General features: G+C 45.1%; 1 protein-coding gene and 1 pseudogene across 3 annotated transcripts in view; both read left to right on the top strand.

Moving 5' to 3' along the window:
* BLM (BLM RecQ like helicase) overlaps positions 1–27,200 on the top strand; it is an 87,621-nt gene extending 60,421 nt beyond the window's left edge. For 2 of the 3 annotated variants that reach the window (XM_042988006.1, XM_042988007.1), the window contains exons 15-22: positions 4,402–4,597; positions 6,839–7,029; positions 10,967–11,114; positions 17,361–17,560; positions 18,026–18,218; positions 20,905–21,027; positions 23,600–23,801; positions 26,847–27,200. In XM_042988006.1, the coding sequence (XP_042843940.1) occupies positions 4,402–4,597; positions 6,839–7,029; positions 10,967–11,114; positions 17,361–17,560; positions 18,026–18,218; positions 20,905–21,027; positions 23,600–23,801; positions 26,847–27,024 (1,431 nt within the window). In that variant the 3' untranslated portion in view covers positions 27,025–27,200. Of the gene's footprint in view, positions 1–4,401; positions 4,598–6,838; positions 7,030–10,966; positions 11,115–17,360; positions 17,561–18,025; positions 18,219–20,904; positions 21,028–23,531; positions 23,802–26,846 lie in introns of those variants that run through there. The other variant, XM_042988008.1, reaches the window with a different exon arrangement.
* LOC102958517 lies at positions 2,765–4,248 on the top strand (annotated as a pseudogene).
* Positions 27,201–27,596: the final 396 nt, after the last annotated feature.

A 27,596-nucleotide genomic window follows, 5' to 3' on the forward strand; every position in this document is an offset into this window, starting at 1 on the left:
TTAAAAACCTATATACCTAAACACTTGAGTGTTGGTGAGCAAAATTAAAGGCAACAGCAAACTGGGGAAATAATGTCTTCAGCAAATAAAACATCCCATAGAGCGTAAAACTTTGATAAAGACATGAATCTCAAATAGTAAATTACCCCACGCTATCAAGAGACATCGAAAAGGAGCTGAGGGTGCTTAGGTGGCCCAGTCGGGTAAGCATCCGACTCTTGACTTCGGCTCAAATCGCGATCTCATGATTCCCAGGTTCGAGCCCTGCATCTGGCTCTGTACCCACAGTGAGGAGCCTGCTTGGGATTCTCTCTCTCCTTCCTCTCTCTCTGCCCCTCCCTCACTCACACACGCACTCTCTCAATAAATAAATAAACTTAAATGTTTTTTAATAAAAAATGAAAAAAGGAGCCAGCAAAGTCTAAGCACAAATGTATTCCAAAGTGCAACTTTGCTAATTATTAAATCCAAATTTAAAAACAGTGAGCGACCATTTTCACCTCTATTATTAGCAGACTTCTATTAACTGTTGGGGTCGATGCTGTAAGAGGCAATTTCCTACAGTGCTCCTGAGAGCCTTTCTGGAAAAGAATACTGTAGACTGTACAAGAGCCTCAGATCTGAAATATGGGCATGGAATTTACATGGCTGTTTTTTTACATTTTTTTTGTTGTTTTTTAATTGAAGTATAGCTGACAGACAATGTTATATTACTTTCAGTTCAGCACAGTGATTTGACGATTGTACTTACCACTTATCACCACACAAGGTTATTGCAATGTTGTTAACTGTATGATAGTGTTATATAAACAGCCTAAATGTCCTGAGAGAGTGACTGGGTACATTATAGAGCATTCCTGACATTGAAAATGGTTTGTGAAGAATTTCATAATGATTTGAAAATGTTCAAATGTCAACAATGGAAAAACGTAGGGACAAATAGAATCCAGAAGTGTGAGATCTCAACCATAAAAAAGAAAATTGAAGGACACCTGGGTGGCTCAGTCAGTTAAGCATCTGACTCCAGCTCAGGTCATGATCTCACAGTTTGTGGGTTTGAGCCCCGCATCGGGCTGTGTGCTGACAGCTCAGACCCTGCTTGGGATTCTCTGTCTCCCTCTCTCTGCCCCTCCCTCGCTCACTCACACTCACTCTCTCTCTCAAAAGTAAATAAACATTTTTTTTAATTAAAAAAAAAAAAGAAAAGAAAATTGAATAGAAAAATAGAAAAGAAAGAAATAGAAAAATAGAAAAAAAAGAAAAGAAAAATAGATGAGAAAAAAGCCAAATATTTTCAAGTTCTTTAAATCTCTACGTATAGTATAACTATTCCACAGTACACATGCATACAGATAACGTATTTGTATATATGTACATAAAACACTTGATCAAAAATATGGTTTTAAAAAATTGGTGAGTTTTTGTTTGTTTTCAGACTAGCTAATCCTTACCGTCCAGGTATAATAATACAGTCACTGGAAAACCTTGATCTTGTTAGATTTGTGAGATAGAATAAAAACTTCATTGTTATTCTTCACAAAGAAATTATTATAGTCTGGCGTTTTAAGAGCAACACAGAAATAAAGAAGGAAGTAACAGCTCGACTAAGCCAGTTTTCCCAGTGACAAGGCTAAAGGCTTTCAGGGGAAGTTGGCTTCAGGGTCACCTCCCTGGGAGCCTGCAGACTGCCCCTGGCCCACCCCTCGACCTCAGGAGACCTTGACCTTGGGAGACTTGCCCTTGGGAGCCCCCCTACTTGTGGGACCGCTGCAGGCCATGCCCTGTGGGCCTGTGGGCTGCCACCCCACTCTGCACAGCCTCCCCGCCTGCTCTCAGCCACTAGAGGCTCTGGCAGACTTTCTCTCTCCAAGGACATTTCCTTCGATAAAAGTGCCATAAATCTGGGGGGACGACTAGCCTGTAGTTCAGGCCACAGCCGTCACCAGTGTGGACAAACATGCCCGTTTGCTCTCAGCCTACTCCACCGCGTGCCGTTCCTCTCCCTGGTGCCCAGTGACCGAAATCATGTCATCGGCCTCAGTCTGGCTGCCAGGTAGTTTGGTTGCTTTTGAAATACTGGTCTCGCAGCTTTATTTGTATAATATAATTTTGCCTGGAGATGTAATGTTTTTGGGTTAATAAGCCCTAAGTTTGCAACTGCCATGGTTATTCTTGAAAATGGTTTTTTTTACTAAAAATCAATTTATGAAGCTCCTGAAGTTCAACTGTCACCTTGGTTTTCCTAAGTAATTTGCATCAGCCACGATGCATGGTCTCCAGTCTTTTTTTTTCCCCCTAATATAAGCAACTCTCAGACTTTTACCCATGTGAGTTCCAATAAAAATTTCACAAGTTTTTACTTTGAAATCAGCTGTTGAGGAAAAGAAGCTGGTGTGTGATTGATCAGCTGCTCCCACTAGGGAAAAACAGATGGTAAACACGGGCACAGGTGACATTGCCACGTTTCCTGAAGCATCAGAGACACTGGCAGTGGTCATCACCCTGGAGCTCCTGAGCGACCCAATCATGACCATGACCTCGGTGCTATGGCTGTGTGGGCAGTGCCCCTCATACCTCCATATCAAAAACGTAAGAGAGGGGCAGCTGGGTGGTTCAATCGGGTAAGCATCTGACTTCAGCTCAGGTCAGGATCTCCCGGCTCGTGGGTTGGAGCCCCACATTGGGCTCTGTACTGTCGGCTTAGAGCCTGGAGCCTGCTTCGGATTCTGTGTCTCCCTCCATCTCTGCCCCTCCCCCGCTTGTTTTCTGTCGCTCTCAAAAATAAACATTAAAAAAAATCAAAATTGAAAAAAAAAAACGTAAGAGAACTAGATGTGGCAGCACGTTCGGAGGTTACTGATTGCTCTTGAGTCTGGCCCCTTACGTGACAATACCAAATCCATGAGAAAGTGCCTGCCACCCCACCACATGAGCCTCTATCAATATGAAGATCTCACATTAGTCATGCAAAATAATGGGACCAACTTAAGGAACTAGATTGTTGTTATATATTTTTTTAGTGGTCCACCAGAGTCGGGAGGCAGTAACCCCTGGGTTACTTTGAGTTAGGGTCGCTGCTTTTGGTGTAGAAGAAGGGAACTGCCAGGGTACCAACCTTTCGGAGAAGTGGTCGGGGTTGAGGACAGTCCTCGAGTGGAAGAGAAGGAGGTGCCTTGCACAAATAAAGAGTGACGGTGAGGATAAATATTTGGATCATGTCGAGGTGAGCTTCCTGTTGCCCAAGCTAACTAGCAAAAAAGAAGAAGACCAAGCAATAAAAAGTACTGCAGAGAAGGCGTTGGTTCTCAGGTTTGGGAGAGATGAGGATCCTGTCTGTCTACAGCCAGATGATATTCCTTCTAAGACGTCTTCTGACCTGAGTAGAATGGCTGCCACGTATCTGGTAGATGTGGACCGAACTCCCGTTCACACGCACTATTTTGACATCAGTTATATTCCATCTACTGTGTTCTTCGATGGGCAGCACATGAAAGTGAATTAGGGGTCTCCTGATCACACTAAGTTTGTGGGAAGTTTCAAAACCAAGCAAGACTTCATAGATGTGGTTGAAGTAATTTATCGAGGAGCAGTGAGGGGAAAGCTTATTGTCCAAAGTCTTACTGATCCCAAGAATATTCCCAGATGTGACCTTCTCTATCAAGACATTTAGCGCATTCACTACTGTCAAAGTTAAAGGAAAAAGCACATCGTGAAACAGTACCTGAACCCAGCTGTGCCATTTTCCTGGAGTCCTTCAGACGTGTGTTTAGCGTCCCAGCGGAGAAGAGTGCTGACTTGGGTAGAAAATACCCCACCCCCAAGTAGAAGACCACGCTGACAACCACAGTGAGCAAGGATGCTTAAATGTTCCCTGCAAACCCCAGAGCAGTCAAGACGACTGGGGTCACTTTGCCCAGTGGGATTTTTTTAAATTTATATTGCACTTCTCTTTAGTCTTCAAGATGATACAGAATCCTTCTGAACATTGGCTAGTATATTTATGTTGATTTTGATATACAAGTAAGATAGGAAATCACTTCCCGTAAGAGCAGAAGTACTTATTTTTTACCCTAAAGGTACCCACACACATACCCTCGCCCTCACCTGTTTCTCCACTCATGTATTTGTCTCATGCTCTCCTGTCTCCAGTCCTTGTTATCTCATTTTCTCTTGGAATAAATGATTCTCTACCGATAGGAGAAAGGAAGGAAGGAAGGAAGGAAGGAAGGAAGGAAGGAAGGAAGGAAGGAAGGAAGGAAGGAAGGAAGGAAGGAAGAAACTAGATAGTTGTATAGAGTACATTTTAAAGTAAAATAGAGGATAGAGCTTTTAGAGGCATCTGTGATTAAAATGTGTCTTTGAGTCTGTCATGAGTCTAACAGGCTTTTGCTCTCCCATCAGGTTATCTGTGCAACAATAGCATTCGGAATGGGGATTGACAAACCCGACGTGCGATTTGTGATCCACGCGTCTCTCCCTAAATCCGTGGAGGGTTACTACCAGGAATCGGGCAGAGCGGGGAGAGATGGGGAAATATCTCACTGCCTGCTGTTCTATACCTATCATGATGTGACCAGACTGAAGAGACTCATCTTGAGTAAGTCAAGCCCCGTTGTAGAGACATCCTGTCCTTTTCAGCCTCGTGATAGTAATCTCCTCCTGCTGTTGTGGTACTTCTGGTCCAGTTTCCTTCAAATAGTCGTAGAAAACTAGAAGTGTTTATGTAGATATGGAAATTTTACTTCAGTTCACTTTTATTGCACAAGTATTACACGCTTGTCATGTAAAACTCAAAATGATGCAGGCGTGTGTATATGGACGTGCATGAGGCAGAAAATTTCCAAAGCATGCTTGTATACAGTTCTACTCTAGGAAAGAACCCCAGCTGTTGGTCTCCTTTGTCCTTCCAGATTCAATCTCTGCATGCGTCCTTGCGTGTAACACATATTTCAAACACGCAGAATGGTAGAATGGAAGGAGTAACGAACGCTCATGTACCACCAGGTTAAGAAATAAAACCCTCCGTATGTCCCTCTCCCATCTCAACCCCCCACCCACCCCCCATCAGAGACAAGCAGTATTTTGTATTTGCTGTTTACCCCTGCCAAGTGCATGTATTTTGCAATGTGAGTGGGATGTGCCTTTCTTACGTAGACGTACAGTGACCTTACTGTTTTCATTCTACGCTAAGATGTAGCCACGTGTGGTTTGACTACCGAGAATTCCATGGTACGGTTTATTCCATGTCCACTTAACCAGTCCTCTTTGAATAGAGACCTAGATTATTTCTTGGTTTTCACGTTATCAGCAGTGCAACATCGAGCATCTTTGTACGGGTATCTTGGGGCGTTTGTGTGCTTGTGTACATAGGATACGTTTCCAGACTTAGACTTGCCAGGTCAAAGCCGATACGTATTTCAGAGTTTTGTTATGCCCTTTGCCCGTTTTTCTATTACGCTGTGCTAGTTAAATGTACTTCCTGAGTACGTTTTCTAGTTTGAGACTGCTTTTGAACGGACCCCGCCAGAGATACTACATATGGGATGTGACACTTACCAGGCACCGTGCCAAATATTGTATCACCTTTTTTGCTCATAGTCCCTAGCTTTTGAGGCAGAGTTTGTCCGATGAAAAAAGGGAGCTTCGTTAAGGTTTTGTAACTTGCCCCCAGGAGCCCCCGTGAGCAGCAGCAGCAGTAGGATGGGGGGCAAGTGGAAGGACAGTGGTAGCGATACTGACAGAGGGCATCGCTTGGCACCCGCCGTATGCTGCCACCTTCACTGCTTGATTATATCCCTTCGCTCAGGCTGCACGACAAGCCTGACAGGTGCTGCCATTTCTCCCCTCATTTCACGGACGAGGAGGTGAGATGCGAGCCAGTAAGCGGCAGCGCCCTGTCGGGGCCCGGGTCTGCCTGACCCCCAAAGCCCACGCCCCTTGCACTCTATGTAACGAGACGATTCTCGGTGAAAAAATGAAACTTTTAAACTCAGTGTGTCCATGTGTGTTTTTAAACAGAACCTGTATTAAGTTAGGTCCAAACAGTTTAATAAGCATTTAAAGTCTTAAACACTTAGCAACATTTTGGAAAAAAATAGTACTCGTAAACTAGAAAAACAAATTTTATTTTCTTTCTTAACTAACCGCAGTTGCTTGCCAATGGTAAGTATGTGTGCGTCATTCTCAAACCTTGAAATTAGATTAGATGCTGCTACCCTTACTTCCTGTTTCACACGGGTTTTCTGGAGGTACTTGTTTTTATCCCAACAGCCTCCACCACTTCAGTTTCACAGAGACGAACATGGGGCGGCCCCGCAGACTAGCATGTTGTGTGGTGCCAGGAGATGTTAGGTACTGCTGTGTTTCCCTGACATTTAAAATACCCCGCAGTATTCACCGCAGCACCCCGGGGCTCCTCAGCACGGTTCTGGAGCCGCTGGCTTAACTGCTTCCATCCCAGATGCCCAGGGAGGCGTGCGGCCCGCCGCCATAGTTCCGTGCTCTGCTGACTTTGGACGTGCAGTCAAGTACGTGAGTGTCTGATAAGTACAGTAAAGTTCAGTCAGATTTTCACTGTTGGGAACAACGAAGATTTGAAAAAAATTGTTCAGCCACTCTTGATGACAATCTTCATTTATTCCTACGAAACTAAAAATTTGAGGGATAAACATACTCAGTTGATTATACTATAGAATGATGTTAGGTTGATATATAATGGCTACTAGTAATTTTATTTAATTTAAGATTTAAAATTACGTTATTCTAAACATTTTTGTAGTGTTTTCTTCTATTTTTCTACTCTAATAAGTGTCTTTACTATGTGCTTCACCTCTTTCAGTGGAGAAGGATGGAAACCATCATACAAGAGAGACTCACTTCAACAATTTGTATAGTATGGTGCACTACTGTGAAAATATAACAGAATGCAGGAGAATACAGCTTTTGGCTTACTTTGGTGAAAATGGATTTAATCCTGATTTTTGTAAGAAATACCCAGATGTTTCTTGTGATAATTGCTGTAAAACCAAGGTAAAATGAGAAAGTTTTAAATTCTTTGTAATTCAGGAAATCGCTAGGACTTCGTTTTTTCTTTCTTAATTTAGCCAAGTTAGGTTACCGTACGTGGGCCCTCGGGGACTGAACTGGGGAAGGTGGCTTCTTCCCCATAGTAATTTGTAATGGAAACATTTAGTATTAATTCTGTGGAATAGTTTTCAAATTAGAAGCCTATGAAAACTTTACTGGACCTGTCCAAAATGCTAAGGTTATAGATGTGTACCAAAGGTTACAGAATATTTTAGAAATATCGTTAATCTGTAGATAACCCAAAAAGATGTGACATGTACAGGTAGAATATTTAAATCAAATTCCAATTTATATTGGAAGAACTCTTTTTCAAAAGAGTTATACTAACTAGTGGACCGTGCATTTGAATCAGGTCAATTACGTTATTCTATAAATTGGTTATTTAAAACCTATAAAGAATGAATAGCAGTAGCTTCTAGATGAGTTTGCTATTGTCTGTCCTAAAAATAACTGTGAGAAGTTGTTAAATTCATTCATCAGGTACTTTATTTGACCTATCATGGTGATTCTGTGTTTTAATGTCTCTGTACTTAACAGAGCATTTTCACATTATTTGAAATGTTGGTGGGCTCCCGGGTGGCTCAGTCGGTTGAGCGTCCAACTTCGGCTCAGGTCATGATCTCGTGCTTCACGAGAGCCAGCCCCGCGTCGGGCTCTGTGCTGACAGCTCGGAGGCTGGAGCCTGCTTGGGATTCTGTGTCTCCCTCTCTCTCCGCCCCTCCCCTCACTTACGCTCTGTCTCTCAAAAATGAATAAACGTTAAAAAAATTTAAAAAAAAAAGAAAAAAGAAACGTCTGCAAGGTGCTAGGGATTCACAGATGAACATGGTGTGGGCCATAGACTGGAGGGGGACAGACAGACATGGATTCACATAACCGTGATACCATGTGAAGAATAAAGTAGTTACAAAGATCTGCAGTGCTGGCCAGAGCAGAGGGTGATATACCCTCCCTTGGGGTGGAATCGTGGATCGGCAGCCATCCCCCACCCCCCCGCCGCCCCTGCCTCAGCCTGCCCCCAGCCCTCCCCTGTAGATGCTGCCAATCACTTCTCGTTTAGCAAGTATTTGTTGAGTGCCTGCTCTGTGTCAGGCACTGTTCTAGGAGTTTGGGATGCATCGCTGAACAGGATATAAGCATCCTTGCCCTCGTGGGGCTTATGTTCTAGCAGAGGGAAGCTGAATACAAAAGCATAAGTGCGTGTCAAGCAGAGCAGTATAAGGAGTCAGGAGTAGCGGGTGGGGGGCACAATGCGGTATTGGGTAAGGTGGCCCAGGGAAGTCTTATTGCAAAGATGCAGTTCCCTGGATGTGGGCATTCTTGGCCCCAGGGTGGGGCGGGGGGGCATACCTGTGCATTGGGGGGATAGAGGGGGAGCCCGTGTAGCTGAGCAGGGCCAAGAGTTAAGGGGAAAGGAAAAGGCAGGCCAGAGCAGCGAATGGAGGGCCGAGTAACTGGAGGCGTGGTGTGACCCTCCCCCCCCCCCCCCCCACCCCAGCCAGGACATTTGGGGCAGGACGTTTGGCAGGATGGATCAGTTAGGTTTATGGTATATCGAGTTAGGTGTGTCTGTTAACTGAGGAATTCTGGAAAGAGGCTTGTGGTACATAGGGATTTGGGCATATAGGTGGTATTCGAAGCCACGTGCGCAGATGGAATCTTCCGGGATTTAAGTTTAGACCGAAGAGAAGAAAACCAAACCTCTGAGCCCTGGGACATTAAGAGGTTAAGGAGAAGAGGAGGAGCAAGGAAAGGCGACCAAGAAAGAGAAGTAGCAAGGTCAGAGGAAAACCAAAAATACGCCCAGAAAGTGGTTCAGAGAGGAGGGTGTGCGAGCCACTCAAACCCTGCCGCTAAGCTAAGCAGGGAAGGGGCCAGGAAGACACCAGTGGATTTAGCGCCACGGGAATCGAGGCGGCTTGCATTTGTTTGACCAGTTTCAGTAGATGGGGGCAAAACTGGAGACGGTGAATATAGAGAACTCTTACCAGTTGTGCTTCAAGGATGAGCAGAGAAACGAAACAGCAGCTGGCAGGGGAAGCAGCCCGTGGCTGCACTGATAGGAATGCACCTGTCCGGGATGAAACGTTGACACATGAGGAGAGAGGAGAGAACCGCTGGAGCAGTGTCCTTGAATAGACGGGGGTCGGGGGGGCGTCTAATGTGCAAGTCGAGAGATTGGCTTTAGGCAGGAACCTAGAGAATTCATCTGGAATAGCAGGAGGAAAGAGAAGGCCGTGCAGGACTGGCGCCGGTGATCGATGTTGTGAAGGAATCTGCAAAAGCTCTCTTCCGGCTGCTTCAGTTTTCTCAGTGAAGAAGCAGGCAAGGTCGGCAGCGGCCAGGATAAGAGAGTGATTGAAGAGCAAGCAGAATGGGAAGTGGCCGGCTAGGACAGTGTGGCAAACTTTATCTTAAAGGGCCAGAGGAAATCCGTCAGGCTTTGTGCGCCTCGGTATCAGGGTCTCTGTCACGGGTACCCAGCTCTGCTCTCTTAGCCCAAAAGCAGACATAAACCATAAATACATCGATTTTCCATGGCTACGTTCCGGTAAAATTTGATTTACAGAAACCGGCATCCAGCTCGTAGGCCACAGTATGCCGACTCCTGCTCTAAGAGAGCAGAGGAGTGATAGACTGGGGATGTATGATGATCACCTGGCCGCGGTCAGGGTCCCCCTGAGCTCTGTGGCCATTTGCTGAAAGCGCAGACATTCAGCGTGGTTGCATGTGTTTCTCCAGCCAAGTTCAGCTACTGAGGTACAGGCACGGAGTGGTGAAGAATTGGATCCACTGTGTGTCAAGCAGTGAATGTGATGAGGTGGCCTAAGGGCCAGGGAGTTGAAGTTATGTGGACCAGTAGTATTGTAATGACCGGTGTGGAATTTAGGCTGAGTCAAGAGATCGTCTGATGGGAACCCGTGGATGGGCAGGCCCGGTGGATTGTTAGGCTCAGAATGTACTAGATGGCGTGAGGTGGCAGTCGTAGAATGAAGGGGTTGCCGTTATTAGTGAGGCCAAGGTGGTGGGCATGACCGTGGACGTGAGCAGCTGGCACTCACAGAGGACAGGGTCACTAGGGCAGAGGAGATCAGGATGCCAGAGGCCAAGGTGTGGGGGATCATCTGTCTGCTGAGTCACCAAGAATCAAGGCAGGAATGGTGTGGGAGGGGAGGGCCAGGGCCATGTTTCATGACGGTCCCAGACAGAGCCTCAGAATCACCACCAATTTGTAGAATAAGACAAGAAACCTGTTTGTCTTGAGGTTGTTAGACTGCAGCAGATGAACAAGGGTTAGAAGGTAAGGGGGCTGCATAGACGGAGGCCAGGAGCATGATGCCACTTTTGAGAACAGCGGGTGGTTCTCAGCGGGTGGTGGTACTTCGAGTTTACAGAGCCAGGATAGATGAAGCAGACAGGTCCTGTGGTAATGGGGGCTTAAAAAAGTAGGCCGCGTTGGGAGACCAGTGAGAAGGAAAGAGCAAACTGACAAGACCATTAAAAGGGTTGACTGTGCCATCAAAGCCCCAAAAGTGATCAGAGGTCGCCATCCAAGTAAATGCCGGAGCACTGTTCTAGAAGGTATGAAGGGTTTGAAAAGAAGGAGACAACAGTCCCACCCACAGCATGCTATCGGGTAATTGAAAGATGAGAGGTATGTCTGTAACACAGCAATAAAACATACATAGTGGAGTGCTAATTGTTCTAGACACAGGGTCAGTGTAAGAACTTAGAAAAGAAAGAACACTTGGAACTTGGGTTTTGATCTTGGTTTTGGTGTGGAAACGGTTTGTTGTGAGACTACCGTTGTTACTATTAAACCCTAGCAGTCTAGGTTATCATCTTAATTACACCGAAAGTAATCTCTTTTTATTCGTAGGATTGTAAGACAAGAGATGTGACTGATGATGTAAAAGATATTGTAAGATTTGTTCAAGAACATAGTTCAGCACAAGGAACACGAAACAAGCCCCCTGCAGGTCCTTCTGGGAGATTTACTATGAATATGCTGGTCGACATTTTCTTGGGTAAGTTCTCTGTTTTATAGTTGTAGTTACAGCAGTTGAAATTAAACATCTACAGAAATCATCTCAAGTACGTGGAAAAAAATCTCTTTTGTCTGTCTTGTAGAACTTAAGGATTTCAGAACAAAACTTCTTGAGTAACAAAAGAAAATCAGCTTTTATGAATGATAACAATTATTTGTGTAGAATTTATATGTTACTAAGGTGAGGTTTTCACATTCAGAGAAGCAAGTAATAGGGCAAAGTGGGTACAGGGGATTAAGAGGTACAAACTTACAGTTAGAAGATGCAGATGTCACGGGAACGAGAAGCACAGCACAGGAAATGTAGGCGATACTGTTGTAAAAACGTCGTGTGGTGTCAGTCGGTGTCGTGGCGGGCGGAGCGTAATGTGTCTAGTTGTTGAATCACTATGTTGTACCCCCAAAACTGATATAACGTTGTATGTCAACGATACGCCAATAAAAACAATAGGGATAATAAAAATAGATACAAAGAAAATATTAACGCGTATGCAACCTCATCTGAATGAATGGACTATAACTTGCTTGGAGAGTCGCCTGTCGAGTGACTCCCATTTCCGGACGGCAGCCTGGGCAGAAGTATCTGTCTTCTTTTTTTTGTTTGTTTTGAGGCCCTGTCAAAATAATAGTGTGGAAATAAAATGGGGATTTGATTCACAAGGGCATCGGTAACCAGAGAGAGCCCATCATCAGATTCAAGATTTTTCAAATCTTTCAGGGAACGAATGGAAGCATGTTGACGGGCGGAATGAAATACAGTAAGCCACCGTGCAAAATTAATGAAGGAGAGAGTCTTAGACGAGGAGGGCTCTCAACCAGGCAGAACTCCCGTTATCAGGAGGCCTCAGACTGAGTCTCCAGGTCCTGGGGGTGGGAGTGCAAGCAGAGGAGCCACAAACAGGAGGGGGCAGTTAAAGTCGGCCCACGAAAGAACTCCATCAAATGCCAGCCTGGAATTGATTCCAAAACAAAAATCAAGTGCCCGAGGAATAAAAAGGCAGCTGAGTTAGGGGGCAGAGCCCCCAAGCGGCATTTGGGGACCACCCAGCCTAAAGCAAACCTGCAAACTGGATGTCTCTGTTCACTGGAGGGATTTAGGGGGAAATAGATACAAAATAACGGGGGGCAAACCACTTCAGAAGTTTAACCTGATCCCTGAAGGTTAACTACAACTGGACAGTCAAAGGAGAAACCAAGTAAGTGTTTGACCCTGAGTACAGAGACAATTTACAAAATAAGTAGTAGCTTTAGGGAGAAGGGAGGGCAAACTCATAATTTAGTTTCTTCGCAAAGACTTAAGTAATATTAGAATTTATGGGAAAGAAACAAAGAATGAGAAAGAGCTATTAAAAACTCTAAGTGATTGACATAGTAAATTTAGTGGAAATGTTGGAAGGTAAAGTCAAGAAAATCTTTTAAGACTTGAGCAAAAAGATATATGGAAAATATGAGAAAAAATATAGATCACTTCTTAGGAGATGTGAAGTCTGACAAAATTTTTGAAATAGAATTAGAAGGAATTATCAAATTTCCCTGAATGAAAGAGTAAAAAGCTTTCAGATTAAAATGTCCACCGAATGCCAAAGGAGATGCTTTATGAGATTTAAGAATACCAAGAGTATGGGGCACCTGAGTGGCTTAATCGGTTGAGCATCTGACTCTTGATTTCAGCTCAGATTAGGATCCTAGGGTCATGGGATCGAGTCCAGCATTGGACTCTATGCTGTGTATGGGGCCTGCTTGGGAGTCTCTGTCTCTCCCTCTCTTCCGTCTCCTCTCCCTCTCCCTCTCTCTCTTTCCCTCCCTCTGCCCCTCTCTCCCCAGCTTACTCACCTTCTAAAAATAAAACAAATCTTATTAAAAAAAAAAAAAAAAAAGGATAAAAAGAATACCAAGAATAAAGTGATGTTGGAGAAGAAAAACTTTTCCTCCACCCTGTTAGATTTAATGTTTGGGGGCCTGTGAATTAAACTGACAAAAGACAGATTTAATCAAAATGTGGCTCAAAGGGCCTATTAAAATTGGGGCTTAGGGGTGCCTGGGTGGCTTAGTTGGTTGAGCATCTGACTTTGGCTCAGGTCACCATCTCAGGGTTTGTGAGTTCGAGCCCCACATCAGGCTCACTGCTGTCAGCAGTCAGCATGGATCCCACTTCAGATCCTCTGTCCCCCTCTCTCTGCCCCTCCCCTGCTTTCACGCTCTCTCTCTCTCTCAGAAATATATAATCATTTTTTTAAAATTGGAGCTTATATACCGTCTTAATAGGGGAAGGGGAAGAGGGGAAAGGACACTTAAAGGAAAACAAATGTTGGGGGTGTTTTTGGAAAGATGAATGGGCCCTTAGAATAGAAGAGAGGGAGATAAGATAGTTTTGTGACAGTGTTTAGGAGTGGTATGGAGCCTTCTCATCTCCAGTGATAAAAACTGGTCTTCTCTGGTTACTCCCAGGGAGAGAATTTATGACATTGGAGTTTTGGGGGGAGGTCTCTGCTTTTTACAGATAAGAGATTTCAGGAACTCAGATGCCTTCTGCTCAAGGTAATTTTTATGCCACAGTGGCATATTCTGGACCCCTTCAGAGATAATCCTGAAAACTGGAAAGAAAGAAACCAAAGCCAAACTGGCATCAGATTAATATCAGCAACCCTAGAGACTAGAAGGCAAAGAAGTGATACCATAAACAGGGAAGCTGACCGATGGGTCCAGGGGGAAGAAAGCCCAGATCCACAGCTGTGAAGCAGGTCCAATGAACAGTCTGTGCAGATTGTAAGAGAAAGTCAAGAAAAACAGGTCCCAAGCAGTATAGAGAAGGAATAAGAAATGAAAATTTTTGAGAACAGTGAAGGACGCATATTATTTCTCAACAGAAAGAGAAAGGCACTTAGAAATTCCATGGGAAAGATTATGGAAAGAGAGCCAAGGTCAAATATAAAACAAAGGAAATTGTCACACGATTTTAAGTCATTGATAAAATGTACCAAAAAAATGATCCATTTGTCTGGATGCAGTAAACATTCTCCGGAGGGTTACGCAGGAGTCAGGACTTTCTTAGTAGGGACGGAAACTTTGCTGACAACCTACAACAGTTAGAGGCAATGTACAGACTTCAACGTGTGGGGCGCAGGACAGGATGTGTTAATCTTGATGATATAAAAATATAAGTACAGTAAATAAAAGAAAGTACTTGGAATACTCGAGGTATTAATAACCTCCGAGGTAGAAGGTAGAGGGAGTAGCCAGAAGTTTTATCTAAAGTTAGAAAATAGGGGCGCCTAGCTGGCTCATTCGGTTGAGCAGAGTCCGACTTCGGCTCAGGTCACGATCTCACAGTCTGTGAGTTCGAGCCCCGCGTTGGGCTCTGTGCCAACAGCTCAGAACCTGGAACCTGCTTCGGATTCTGGGTCTCCCTCTCCCTCTACCCCTCCTCCGCTCATGCTCTGCCTCTCTCTGTCTCAAAAATAAATAAACATTAAAAAAAATTTTTTTTAATAAATAAAGTTAGAAAATAATCAATACATGAACCAATATTAATATATAACTAGCCAAATCTGGGGCAAGGGAAAGTGAGAGGTAAAAATGAGATAAAGCTTTATCTTTCACAGTGGGGGTCAGCAGCTAAATTGTCAGGCAGTGGCTCTGGCTGGTGGGATGACAGCAAGAGTGAGGGTTGCCTGTGGAGGTTGCCACCAGAAGGGCTAAAAGCAAAAGCTACTTAAAACATGACTGCCTGGGGCGCCTGGGTGGCTCAGTCCAAAGAGCTCCAAATCAGGGTTGTGAGTTCAAGCCCCACACTGAAGGTAGAGATTACTAAAAAAAAAAAAAAAAGAAAAAAAGAAAAGAGAAAAGAAAAAAAGAAAAGAGAAAAGAAAAAAAAGAACAACACAAAACATGATTGCCTTCCAGAAGAGAAGAGGGTGGGACAGAGGAATGCTGGTCTTTATTCTAAACCTTTCTGTACTATATTTTATTTTTCCCACATGTGTGCCTTACTTTAATTCAAAAACCAGATAAAGCAATTAATAGGTGTATTTATTTTTTAAAGCATTAATAGCTGAGGGGCGCCTGGGTGGCTCAGCGAGTTTAGCGTCCAGCTCCATCTCGGCTCAGGTCACGATCTTGAGGTTTGTGGATTCGGGCCCCACCTCGGGCTCTGCGCTGCTGACAGCAGGGAGCCTGCTTGGGATTCTCTCCCTCCCTCTCCCTCTGCCCCTCACTGACTCACGAGTGTGCACACATGCCAGAAAGGGAGGGAGGAAGGAGAGGAAAGAAGGGAGGGAAGGAGGGAGGGAGGGAGGGAGGGAGGAAGGGAGGAAGGAAGGGAGGGAGGGAGAGAGGGAGGAAGGAAGAGAGGAAGGAAGGGAGGAAGACAGGAAGACATTACTAGCCTATAGGAAGGTGGTTTTCTCATTTCCTCATTTGTTCCTTCTGAACGTGCTTGTTCCTCAGGACCAAAGCTGCTTTTCAGGCTGATCTTCTTTTTGTGGATTCTTGCCTTCTAGTTTGGGCCTCTTTCGGTGGGTCAGGAAGAACAAGGAGTTGCAGATAAAATAATTGATTTTTTTAATGTTTATTTATTTTTGAGAGAGACAGAAACAGAGTGCAAGCTGGGGAGGGGCAGAGAGAGGGAGACAGAACCTGAAGCAGGCTCAGGGCTCCGAGCTGTCAGCACAGAACCTGTCTCGGGGCTCGAACTGACAGACCCACAAGATCATGTCCTGAGCCAAAGTCAGATGCTTAAACGACTGAGCCACCCAGGTGCCCCCAAACTGCTAATATTTTAACATGTTTGTGTACAACCACTTACTTATCATACTGTACATATAATTTATATCACTTCTGTATCAGATATATAAGCATTTCTTAATTTTTCTTTTAAAGTAGTTTTTAGTAATATATATGTTGTCATATTGATAAAATGTATTTTTTAAGTAGTCTTATTTAAGGACATCTTTTTCTGTTGTACTTAAGGATGCAGTAAATGGTGTTTTAAGTACAGCTTCAACTATATCTCTGCACCTTCCATGTAAATTCCTAGATTACTAAATCAAATGTTTTTCTGACATACTCAATTTCTCATTAGCTCTTACATGTTATTAGGAAAGTTGTGTTTCACTTTGCTTTCTTTTTTTTTTTTTCTTTAAATTTATTTATTTTTTTAATAACCTCTACACCTGGTGTAGGGCTCAAACTCACAACCCTGAGATCAAGAGTCACATGCCTTTCCAACTGAGCCATCCAGGTGCTTTCCTCCCTTCCCCCCTTTCAAAGCTTACTTCTTTTTCCTGCTTCTTAGCTATCCCCAGCACTAGGGCTGGCCCATGTCACCCAGCCCACCGATACCAGAGCGGTGGTCTGATCTGCAGTGCGACATTTCAGGGATACAAAATCACCTGAAGAAAGAAAAACTTGAATCATTGAGTATATATGACCAGAAGCCATCTGACATTTACAGTGTAATTATTTGAAACTCTTAAAGTAGAGCTAAAGCTTTACAAAGTAACTGTTAATTCTGGTTATAATCAGTGTCACAAGACTTCTTAAGTAGATTGTTATAATAAAGTTGTGTTTACAATGAAGACATTAATAATTACAGCAGATTGGATTCGAAACCCAGGACCCAGCCCAGTGCAGTGCTCTCGGCCAGAAGGAGGAGGAGGGAAGGGTGTAGGCTCGTGCCCTGATGTGCTTTTGTTTTACAGTTTGGGAAGGCTTCCTCTGTGAGGGTCACAAAAAATAGAGACTTAAATACTGGGATTGTAAGTGAGAAGTGCTTTCAGGACAGGACCAGAGACAGTATTTATAAAAATGATTGTCCACATTTTTTTGTAACTGGATCAGTAATGCACAGTTATCCTGATGTAGCACAGTGATACAAAGTGCTTAAAGTTTATATAAACTCTCTCTGATTTCTTTGCTCTAATGTAATGTTATAAGCTATAAATGCCACAGCCTAAAACGATAAGCTTTATTTTGCTGCTGGTTTCGGCCAATGCAGATCATAAAAAGATGAGGAAAAGTACATATAACCATCGAAATTTTAGAGTTCTACTCAAATATTCCCATTTTATGCAAACGGGTGTTTATTTGTGCCATGGGTTTTCCTGTGGAAGAGATTACCTACCTCATTTATCCAGACTGTCACATAAATGACTTTTTCAGCCTCTCCTACTGGAGGCTTCTGACGTACCTATATTTACTAATCTAACTTCTCGGGATTTCTTACCAGGGAGTAAGAGTGCAAAAATTCAGTCGGGGATATTTGGAAAGGGATCTACTTATTCACGACACAATGCCGAAAGACTTTTTAAAAAGTTGATACTTGACAAGATTTTGGATGAAGACTTATATATCAATGCTAATGACCAACCGATTGCCTATATGGTGCCAGGAAATAAAGCCGAAACTGTACTAAATGGGCATTTAAAGGTATGGTATTTTAAATGTTTATATTACTTTATTACCTTACAGTGAGTGGGCAGAAAATATATTACCGCACATTAAAAGATCTTTTCCAAAGCTTATGGATGCTAAATTTCTATATGCTGTCCTATGTGAACGTATTCTGTTCCTCTTAACTTGGAAAGAGATCTTAAAATTGAACCCAAGTAATGTAGTACCTGTCAAAGTGAATTCGATGGGTTGTCCGATCTCTGAATCATCCTGTATTCGTTAGGTAAACATTTACTAAGAAGCCGTTCTGTGCTAGGTACTGGAGATGGACAGAGGAGAAGTGCTCAGCCCCTGTTCCCAAGGGGCCTCCAGTATCTACTTGGCATAACCGAAATACAAAAAAACAAAAGCCAAAAAATGCAGTTAAGGATTAAACGAAGCCTATATTTGGATACAAGCGCACGTGTCCCCACTCGTATGATCACTTTCTTTCTCACAAAGGTAGACTTTATGGAAACGGAAAACTCCAGCAGTGTGAAGAAGCAGAAAGCTTTGGTGGCAAAGATGTCTCAGAGGGAAGAGATAGTTAAGAAATGTCTTGGAGAACTGACGGAAGTCTGCAAATCTCTGGGAAAAGTTTTTGGCGTCCATTACTTTAATATTTTTAATACTGTCACTCTCAAGAAGCTTGCAGGTGGGTATGTGTGAGTCTTCTGTTATGTGGCGTAAATTAATAAACCAAAAGTTAATCCTGCTATGGAACTTTTTAAGTGCTCTGATATAGCTCCGTTTATTTTCATTATTTAATCTCTAAATTGAAGGCTCAGGTATGGAAACCAATTTGATAATAAATTTCATATATTGAAAAAAAAGAGACTCTAAATAATAGAGATCAGACTAAGGATAAATAAATAAATAAATAAATAAATAGATAAATAAATTGAAAGCTCAGAAAAACAAATGTAAGATGAAATACAGCCTTTAAGTTACATATAATACTTTGTTATTCAGACATACAGTATAATTTTAATTTTATACTTCTTCCTCTAATGCCAGACGTTAGGATGTGGATATTTATAATCTCTACCACCAACTGTCACTCGTTGATTGTGTGTCCATTATCTGCCCGCTTTATGATGTTTGGCCATGTTATGCACAAATGCCTTTGCCACGAGGAGCCAAGTTCCTTATGAAAAGACATTATGTTTTATGCTTCTTTGAACCCGGCCCTAGCACACTGCTGGTCTTCAGTTGAAAAAAACGTGCTGACCTGAGTTATTTCCATAGCTCAGATCCTAATAGGATTGCTCCTGTAAAATTAGGCGTCCACATAGTTGACTGATGAGTGTACATTACCTTCTGGACGCTTCCTTCATAAAATCCCATGATCAACACCTTCTCTCATTTCCATTCCTGTTCCTGCCACTGTAGGGCATGACAGCATTTCATCAACTCTGAGCCACCGTCTATGTTAAGACACTGCTATTTTATAGACAATTAAGGAAGAAAAAAAGGTGCTAATTAAGTGGTGACATGGTGCTTTTATTGAAAGAATTGTTTTTTACTTATTTACATATAGATTTTTATCATTATACAATTCTCTGCATATATGAAAAATGCATAGAATCAAAGCAAGTTGATTTAGGTACTTGTAAAAGTTCATATTCAAAGCCTGACTCTTCGGAATCAGTTTCTGACTCAGTCGTCCATGTCTTTTGTTTGCCCTCGTGTCATTGAGAATGTTAGTGACGCGGTCTTTTTTAGCATGGTCCACTCTTTTCGCCAGTATTTTAATCAAAGCCCGTGTCACCCACGCTGATTTGATGGTGGCGTTTCCCTGATGATGCCAGAGAGCATCAGCGGGCGGAGGCACATCTCAGAAGCACGAATGTGACCCTGCTCTGTCTGCTCTGGGGACCCTTCTGTAGGGCATGCGAAGCGCTTGGCTGTTGCTTGCAAGAAGGTACAGAATCGTGGCCATTTCCTCAAAGACAGATACTTGTTTTATTAGTGGCAGATCTGTTCCCCGTTACCCGGAGCTTCTCTGCATCCACAGTCACTTGTCCTGTGCTCTCTGGTGGACATCTCGTGGGGCAGGTGAACTGCGCACATGCTGACAGCCCGGACAGCCATGACCAGGCCTCACGTGTGCAGGCGGCAGTAGGCATCTGGCCGTCAGCACTTGTAAGCTGCACCTTGACCTCAGGAACGCCACAGCGTGGAAAAGTGTGTGTCTCAGAGTTGATGGAATACGGCATTTTGTTGGTAGGCTCTTAGCGTAGTTTCCTCCCTGGCCTCCTTAACTCCAGAGGTGAACATTCTGCACATTTTAATCTTCCACAAAGTCGGCCGATAACTCCAACATCTTTCTAGAAAAGGGACAGATTCTTTCAAGGGTCTGCATTTCTGCTTGCCAGTCCGACTTCGTCTTCTGTTAACCCTCCGTGATCCTGCTGGTCTGCCCCTTCTCCTCTCGACATAGGAATGATGTGAAAATCACAGATTTGAGATCTGCCCTTTCTTTCCTTTGCTCAAGTTGAATAGTAGGAATGATCTCCTCCTCCCTTCCCTAGCCCCGTGCATCTATAAATCCTGCAGACCTAGCCTCTGCAGTGTCCCTGGATCCCCCTCTTCCGTGCGAGTGCACCGCCACACTGTGGCCCCCTGCACCCTTGCCTGCCCCTGCGGTGGCTTCCTCCAGGCTCCCAGGTTCCACTCTTTCCCCCACAATTCATTTTCCATGCAGCAGCCAGAGCGATCTTTAAAATGACGGGCTTGTCCAGCTACAAGGCTGATGTGCCATCTGTCTGCAGAGGACTCTTAATGGCCCGCTTGTTCCAGTCCAAATACTTGCTTCACCCCACCTGCGGACGGACTGGAGGAAGAACGGGTTTGGGTTGGGGATGGAGTAAGAATTCAGTGACGGCCTCGGGTTGGATATGCGTGTCTAAAGTGCAGGGGAGAAGTCAGAGCCGGAAATGGAAATGTGGGCGTCCTCCGAAACAGGGAGCATCAGTGTCGCAGCTAGACAAGTCTTTGTTGTGAGAATAGTGGACGACAGCAAAGTGTGCTTCAGCTCTGAGACCCGCTGCACGGGTGCCCACCTCCCGTTTCCCCCGCCTCGTGTCCCGTGCTGTCCCCCACCGTCTGCCCAGATTCACGCACCTTTGCTGCTGGAATTGCATGATGGGCTCCTGTCCTCTGGACCTGTCTGCCGCCTCTGTTGGCACTAACTGCCTTTCAGAAAATTGGCCCGGGTGCCTGGTGCCCTGCAGTTAGCTGGCACTTGACAGACATGCGCTGAATGAGCGAATGAGCACGAATTCAGTGGCTTTTCCATGGGTGGTCATTTAAATTCCTAATTTTATGCCCATGCACAGAATCTTTATCTTCCGATCCTGAGGTTTTGCTTCAAATTGATGGCGTTACTGAAGACAAACTGGAAAAATACGGCGCAGAAGTGATTCCAATATTGCAGAAATACTCGGAGTGGACATTGCCAGGTGCGGTATGCAGCTAAATACGTGTTTTCTAAAAGCCTGTTTTAACGTGAAGCACCGCATGTCACTGAATTAGAATTTTGTGGTTTCTGGGTTGTGTCAGTGCCTCCTACACCCTGTCACACTGACGCTCAAGTGCCCAGAGCAGCCCCCGGTGTTTGTGATGTGCCAGGCACCTCTTAGAGGACACTGGTGAGCCCCCCGGGGAGTGCCAGTCCTTGGGCCTGGGAATAGGGCCCAGAGGAGGACCTTTGGGCCCAGGAGTTCCTGTTCTATTAAAGGCAAGTGCCCAAGGAAATCCAAATCTGCCACCATCACACTCTGCTATCCCTGGCAGGCCACAATAACCTCGTTGTGCTTGGTTTCCTTATCTGCGGAAGGCACACGTTATCTGACAAACACGTGGAAAGATAAAATTCAGGAGTTTAAATGTTTGGGGAAAATGAACGTGTAATTGGAATGCTAGATAATCTCATCGTTACTGGAAAGAATCTGCCCAAGTGAGCTTGTTGTTAGCAGACGATCCCGAGGATGCGGCCTGTCACGTCGCCCCTCTCCTTGTGAACCTCATCACTGAGCTACCAGACAGGATTAACTAGGAGAAGATCGGCACGAGGAAGGTTTTGTTATAGAAGATGCCGGTTCCTCTGCCCTCCTCCAGCATATTGCCATGCAGTGAGACGCAAAAGACAAGCCAAGTTCAGTGTTTTTCCTGTTTCTGTAACAAATGGCTGGGGGTTCTTCTCAAGGCTAATGGAAAAGATTAGCAGGATGAGAAATGAGTGAGCCTGTGTTTCAAGTTCTGTCTCTCCTCATTCGTTTTTTATCCATTAACAAAATGCTGAAAAGTGGGATTTTTAAAAAATTCCTCTGCATGGTAATTATTCCATTAAGAGCCTTGCTTTGAATATTGGTAGGAACTTAACATTTGTTTAGTGTAGTAACTTGTCTGGAAGGGGATTCTTGCCCACATAAGACGGGCTGCTCTGTGGAAACAGCCCACAGTGTGGTGACGATCGCTCCCACTTACTGAGGGACAGACGCTGTGCCAAGAGCTTTGCCTGTTTTGTATCATTCAATCCTCAGAACTACGCCCATTTCACAGCCTTTTTATGTCCAAGTCCCACAGCTAGGATGACGGGACGACAGCTTTGCCAGAGCCTCGCTGCCTCCCCGTGTGAACCAGCGTTGGACGGATGAGGACGCCCGGGGATTAGGGCCCTTCCTGCCAGGCAGGAGGGTGGCTGGAGTGGCCAGGAAATACCTTCCTTCAGAAAATGGAGCTGGGGGGCACCTGGCGGGCTCAGTCGGTAGAGGCTGTGACTCTTAACCTCAGACTCTTAACCTCAGGGTCGTGAATTCAGTCAAGCCTCACATTGGGCATGGAGCCTAGTTAAAACTGAAAGAAAGAGGAAGGGAGGGAGGGAGGGAGGAAAGGAGAAAGGGAAAGGGAGGGAGGAAGAGGAAGGAAGGGGAAGGAAAGGAAAGGAAATGTAGCTGGGATCCCTGTTGACCTACAGAGAGGTTTTATGCTTTTTAGGTGCCTTAGGGTGCCAGTGCTTGTGGAAATAGCCACCTTTTTTGCAAAGTGGCGCTTTCATGCAGACCCGTTTCCTGCATAGTGTATGAAATGTTTACAACTATAACGTAAAGAAGTGGTTTCTGACTTTAAAGAATATAAATGGGGGGGCGCCTGGGTGGCTCAGTCGGTTAAGCGGCCGACTTCGGCTCAGGTCATGATCTCATGGTCCGTGAGTTCGAGCCCCGTGTCGGGCTCTGTGCTGACAGCTCGGAGCCTGGAGCCCGTTTCAGATTCTGTGTCTCCCTCTCTTTGACACTCCCCCATTCATGCTCTGTCTCTCTCTGTCTCAAAAATAAATAAACGTTGAAAAAAATTTTTTAAAAAATAAAAAATAAAAAAAAATAAAGAATATAAATGGGGCCCAGGGTTTTCTGACACTCGTTCACTAAGTAACCATTCAAAGATGAGGTGCAGAACATAGTTGGTTATGTTTCTCTTCCACTGGGCGCTTTTTCCAGCACGTGTAAAATGGTAAATTGGTCTTATGTAGCACTCCCTACTTTTCGAAGAGCTTAACGGGATTAGCTGCCCGAAGGATCACAGGGACGAAGGCCATACACAACAGAGTATGAGCTAGACCTGACGTCTCTAGTTAAGTTCAGGAGCGTCACAAACTTCTGGGGCTCCCGGCTGGCTCAGTCAGTAGAGCAAGTGACCCTTGATCTCAGGGTTGTGAGTTCAAGTCCCACATTGGGCGTAGAGTTTACTTTAAAAAAAAAAAAAAAAAAAAGGTATCTCAAGCTTTTTTAATGAATTCTGATCTTTTTGCTTTAAAAGTAAATTTCCACTGAGGACTTTGGGGCTCTGTGACATGAAAGAGAAATGTTCAGTTCTTGCAGAATTGTTGAACCCGTGTGGCAGGAGGACCCCCGGGAAGCAGCTGGGTGTCCGCCAGACCGCACCCCTGTGTTGTGTCCGTCCACAGGGACCATCAATCAGCGTACCCGGGCCAGCACAGCATCGCGTGTAAACGTCTGCCTTGTCTGCTTGCAGCCGATGACGGTTCCCCCCGGGTGAGTCCGGGCAGCAGCAGAGGCACCAGAAGAAATGCCCCTGTGGAGTCCGATGAGGAAATGCCCGTATCTTCTCACTACTTTGCAAATAAGACCAGAAATGAAAGAAAGAGGAAAAGGATGCCAGCCTCCCAGAGGTCTAAGAGGAGGAAGACTGGTTTCGGTGGCTCCAAGACAAAAGGGTACGTCCGTCCTGCGTTGCGGTCTGTGGGGTGGCGGGTCAGGGAGGAGCGGCCAGAAGCGGAGCGGCCCCGGTTCGCTTTGAAGCTCTTATTAAAACAGACTGTCGTTAAACGTCGCCTCTCCAGTTAATGGGGTGATGATTAAGGTTTGAGCCCAAACAGAAACATTTGTTTCAGATTTTTTTAAATCTCTACTCCTAAATTGATTATCGCCTCGGTTTTCTAGTCTGCACGAACATCTCCCGTTTTGACATTACCCTGGTGGGGGGGGGGGGTATTTTTTTTTTATCAGTGCTCTTCTTAAGGGACTTTTCCACCTAAAATATTATAAATCATATCCTGGCTGAGTAAACAAAGGGTTTTGTTTTTTATGACCATCAGTACCTGCTATGCCACTTTCACTGCTACAGAACGTGCGGGCCTCCACCTGGCGGTCCTCCACGCTCCCAGTTCGGTTATACCTGGGGAGAGCCAATCTCCCCACCTTTGCAGGGTAGCAGAGAAGAGGCCACAGCAGGTGAACCCAAAGGTCATGTCAACCAGGCCTCTAAGGGTTGTGTCTCCCCTCCCCCACACTTGCCTGGCCCCTGGGCTGGGATGCGGTGACTTTGGGGTGCTGTCTGCACGCCCGCAGGGAGTCGGGTCCTGGGTGATGATCTGTGCGGTGTCCTTATTCTTGGTAATTGCACTGGTCCTGACAGCGCCTTCTTCTGACAGCCTCTGCCTTTGCCTTGTGGGTAAGTAAGGTCTGGCGGGACCGTGACCTTCCCATCAGTCTGGAGAACCTGGCCCCCAGCTACCTGCACATTCCAACACAAAGGGCTTACAGAAAAGAGGGAACAAGTCCTCGGTAAACTTTTACAAGCTGTTGTGTTTTTCTTTGCAGTTTTTCTACCTCCTTTCCTTCTGGGTAATAAAAAACAAAACTGGGCTGGGGGAAGAGGAAGGAAGGCAAATGTTACCAAATTGTCATTTTCCTGTTAAGTCCATAAACAAGCATCTTGTACATGCTAATCCTTCTGCCAGGGTACAGAAGTTAAAGGCATTAGTAAATGTTACTTTAATTTTGTGGCTTTTAGTGCGCAAGTGACCAGCAGATGTTCTTTGGTGGGGACATTTTCGTACTTTGCTCATTTACTCCTCCGTTTGGGGAAATAGCCATTTCCTCAGGAGCTCATGGAGTAGAAGGAGAATGTAAAAGGCATCTGGTCTAGACCCCTGGGGTTTATGACGAGGGGAAGGCTTGCGTGAGCCTCTCCCCAGCCCCGGGGCTCCAGGTCCCAGGTAGGACTGGACTCTGGCTGGCCCACGCCTGGCCCGAGCACCCTCATTTCTGCACGTCGCCCACGGAGATCCCTCACACATGATTATGATCTGACCATTCTTACTTGTTCGGACAGAGCACCCCATATTTCAGTGTTCGTTGCCCTTGGCTCCCTTTCCAGTTTTCCCGACTTCTGTTTATAAGAGTGAAGCACTTTGCCCTGTGGGTTAGAGCTAACCTAAGAAGAAACTGTAAAACTCACACTTACCCAAACGCCAGTACCAATTTTGATGCTGGTTGTTAATTAGCTTGCGTGTTTACAATGGGAGTCTTTTCTAATCCCTACTGGCCAAAACCACGGAGTTTGGTAACTTTTTTTTTTTTTTTTTTCTGCCCTTGTAGCAGCCTCGAACGTGTGCTTCATTCTCCTCGTTTGCACTAAACTGCTGTGATGGTTTCCCAGTCTCCAGTCTGCTCACCTGGCTGGGAGTCTGCGCAGCAACAGAATACAAGTGGCTCTTTGCCAGAGACCTTAAGTCCCCACCCCGCCCTCAGAATTTTACATCTCCAGAATAACACACAATGAACCGGTTGTGTTCCGGGCCCTCTGAGTGGGAGTAAAATGGATGGCCCGGGTGAAATGGAAACTGCTGTTGGCAGATTCATTCTGTAAATCAACATAAACAGCAGGTTTTCGCTCAGGGCTTAATTTCTCAGCAGGAAATCAGCGTAGGGAAATTTAAGGCTGCTTCTCTGCCGGTGGAGCAGATCTTTGCCAGTTCTGCAGTAAAACTGCCCTCCAGCAAGAGTTTAAAAATGTGGAAAAACCACTCTTCACCCAGCCCTACCAGAATGTCCTCAGACCCTGGCCCCCAAATTCAGAGATAGGAGGCCACTTGGATACCCCGATGCCATGGAATTACCTCTGGGCATGGACTCAGCGCGGTTACAAGCCATGGAAAATGCCCGCACAGGGAGAGGCTTCTGCTGTTATCCTAGTAGAATGCTGGCTCCCTGACCCTTTCCTTTGGTTTCTTTGTGGGGAGAAAAAGAAAAGCTGATATCTTCGGGTCAGTGAGGGAAGTGAGGTGCGGGAAGGACTCTGTAATTGGCTGGGCCAGGGCTCCTGCCTGGTTCGAAAGGCAGCAAGCAGGAGGTGAGAGTGGGCTAGAGAGCCGGCTGCCGGTGACGTGGCCCTGACACGCACGCAGACCCAAGCGCCTCCCCGGGGAGCCACATCTGCAGCCTCCCCCTTGCGGGTCCAGGAGGAGGCCCCTCTGTGCTCTGCTCACAGCCCTGCGGGCAGGCACTCGCCCACGCAGCTACCTTTCTCCGAACTGGGCAGTCACAGTCATTCCAGAGTGTCTGTTGTCCGGGCATTTGGGACCTTAAGCCGAAGTATTCTCGCTTCCTTCACTTGGTCAGAATAGATTAAGGAATATGGATCTGGGCCATGTCGTCCAGAGGGAAGGTTTGACGATCAGCGGTGAAAGGGGTGGGTGGGGGCAGGCACAGGAGGGCTGTCCATCTCAAGTCACAGAATTAAGAAACGTCTAAGACAAATTCAAGGCAAAAGTGTGTGAAGGGCAGTAATCCTTCATTCCTCGAACTGTAACAGAAACTTCCTTACAGGGGCCCCTGCGGGCAGCAAATGCACAGACACGGAAGACCAAGGAAAATCATGGACTGATTATATAGGTCCGCGCAGGTTAAGAGCAAGAAGACTGTTCGCTTTTGGTTTTATTTAACATTTTCGTTTTCTTTTCTTTGTCACATTTTAGGGGGTCCACCACGTGCAGAAGGATATCTGCTAAAAGTAAACCCTCCAACATATTTGGACCCCGTTCGCCTTTGCCTGGTCCCCAAGCAGCACCGGGAGCCAGTAGAAAATTGGGGATTATGGCTCCACCAAAGCCTATAAATAGACCGTTTCTTAAGCCTTCGTATGCATTTTCATAACAACCAAATCTCCATGTACATAGATCTCCTTTCTCGTTTGTCAGCGTCTCACCATCTGTGAACATAAAGCTGTTAGTTTTGTTGTACCATTTGTAATTTTTACCCGTAACTATTAATATTTAAATAAATGCTTGGGGTGACAGTTCTTATTTTTAAAATAAACGTTTTCTTTTGAATAAGCATGATTTGCCGCCACGGCAAGCCTTGTGGCCGTTGTTTCTCAGAACGTCTGAAGCAGCAGCTGAATCATCTCACAGAGATTCTGAGCACGACATGAAACACTGAGGCCGCAGGAAGAGACACGCGTGGGACACTGTGAAAGTGTAAAACTGCAGAAGGAGACGTAAACAAAATTAAAAGACAAATGACAGAGAAAATAGGAAAAAAAATACATGACAATGTCAATAATGCAGAGTGCCTATAAATCATTAAGAAGAAAAAAAGAGTCGGTAGAAAAAAATGAACAAAGGATGTGAATAGGCTGTTCCCAGAGGAAATACAGTAGCCCACAAATATGGGGAAAACACCTAATCTCCCCAGTTAAAAATACAAATTAAAACTGGGGCACCTGT

Source organism: Panthera tigris, chromosome B3 (assembly GCF_018350195.1).
Source record: "Panthera tigris isolate Pti1 chromosome B3, P.tigris_Pti1_mat1.1, whole genome shotgun sequence".
Lineage (NCBI taxonomy): Eukaryota > Metazoa > Chordata > Mammalia > Carnivora > Felidae > Panthera > Panthera tigris.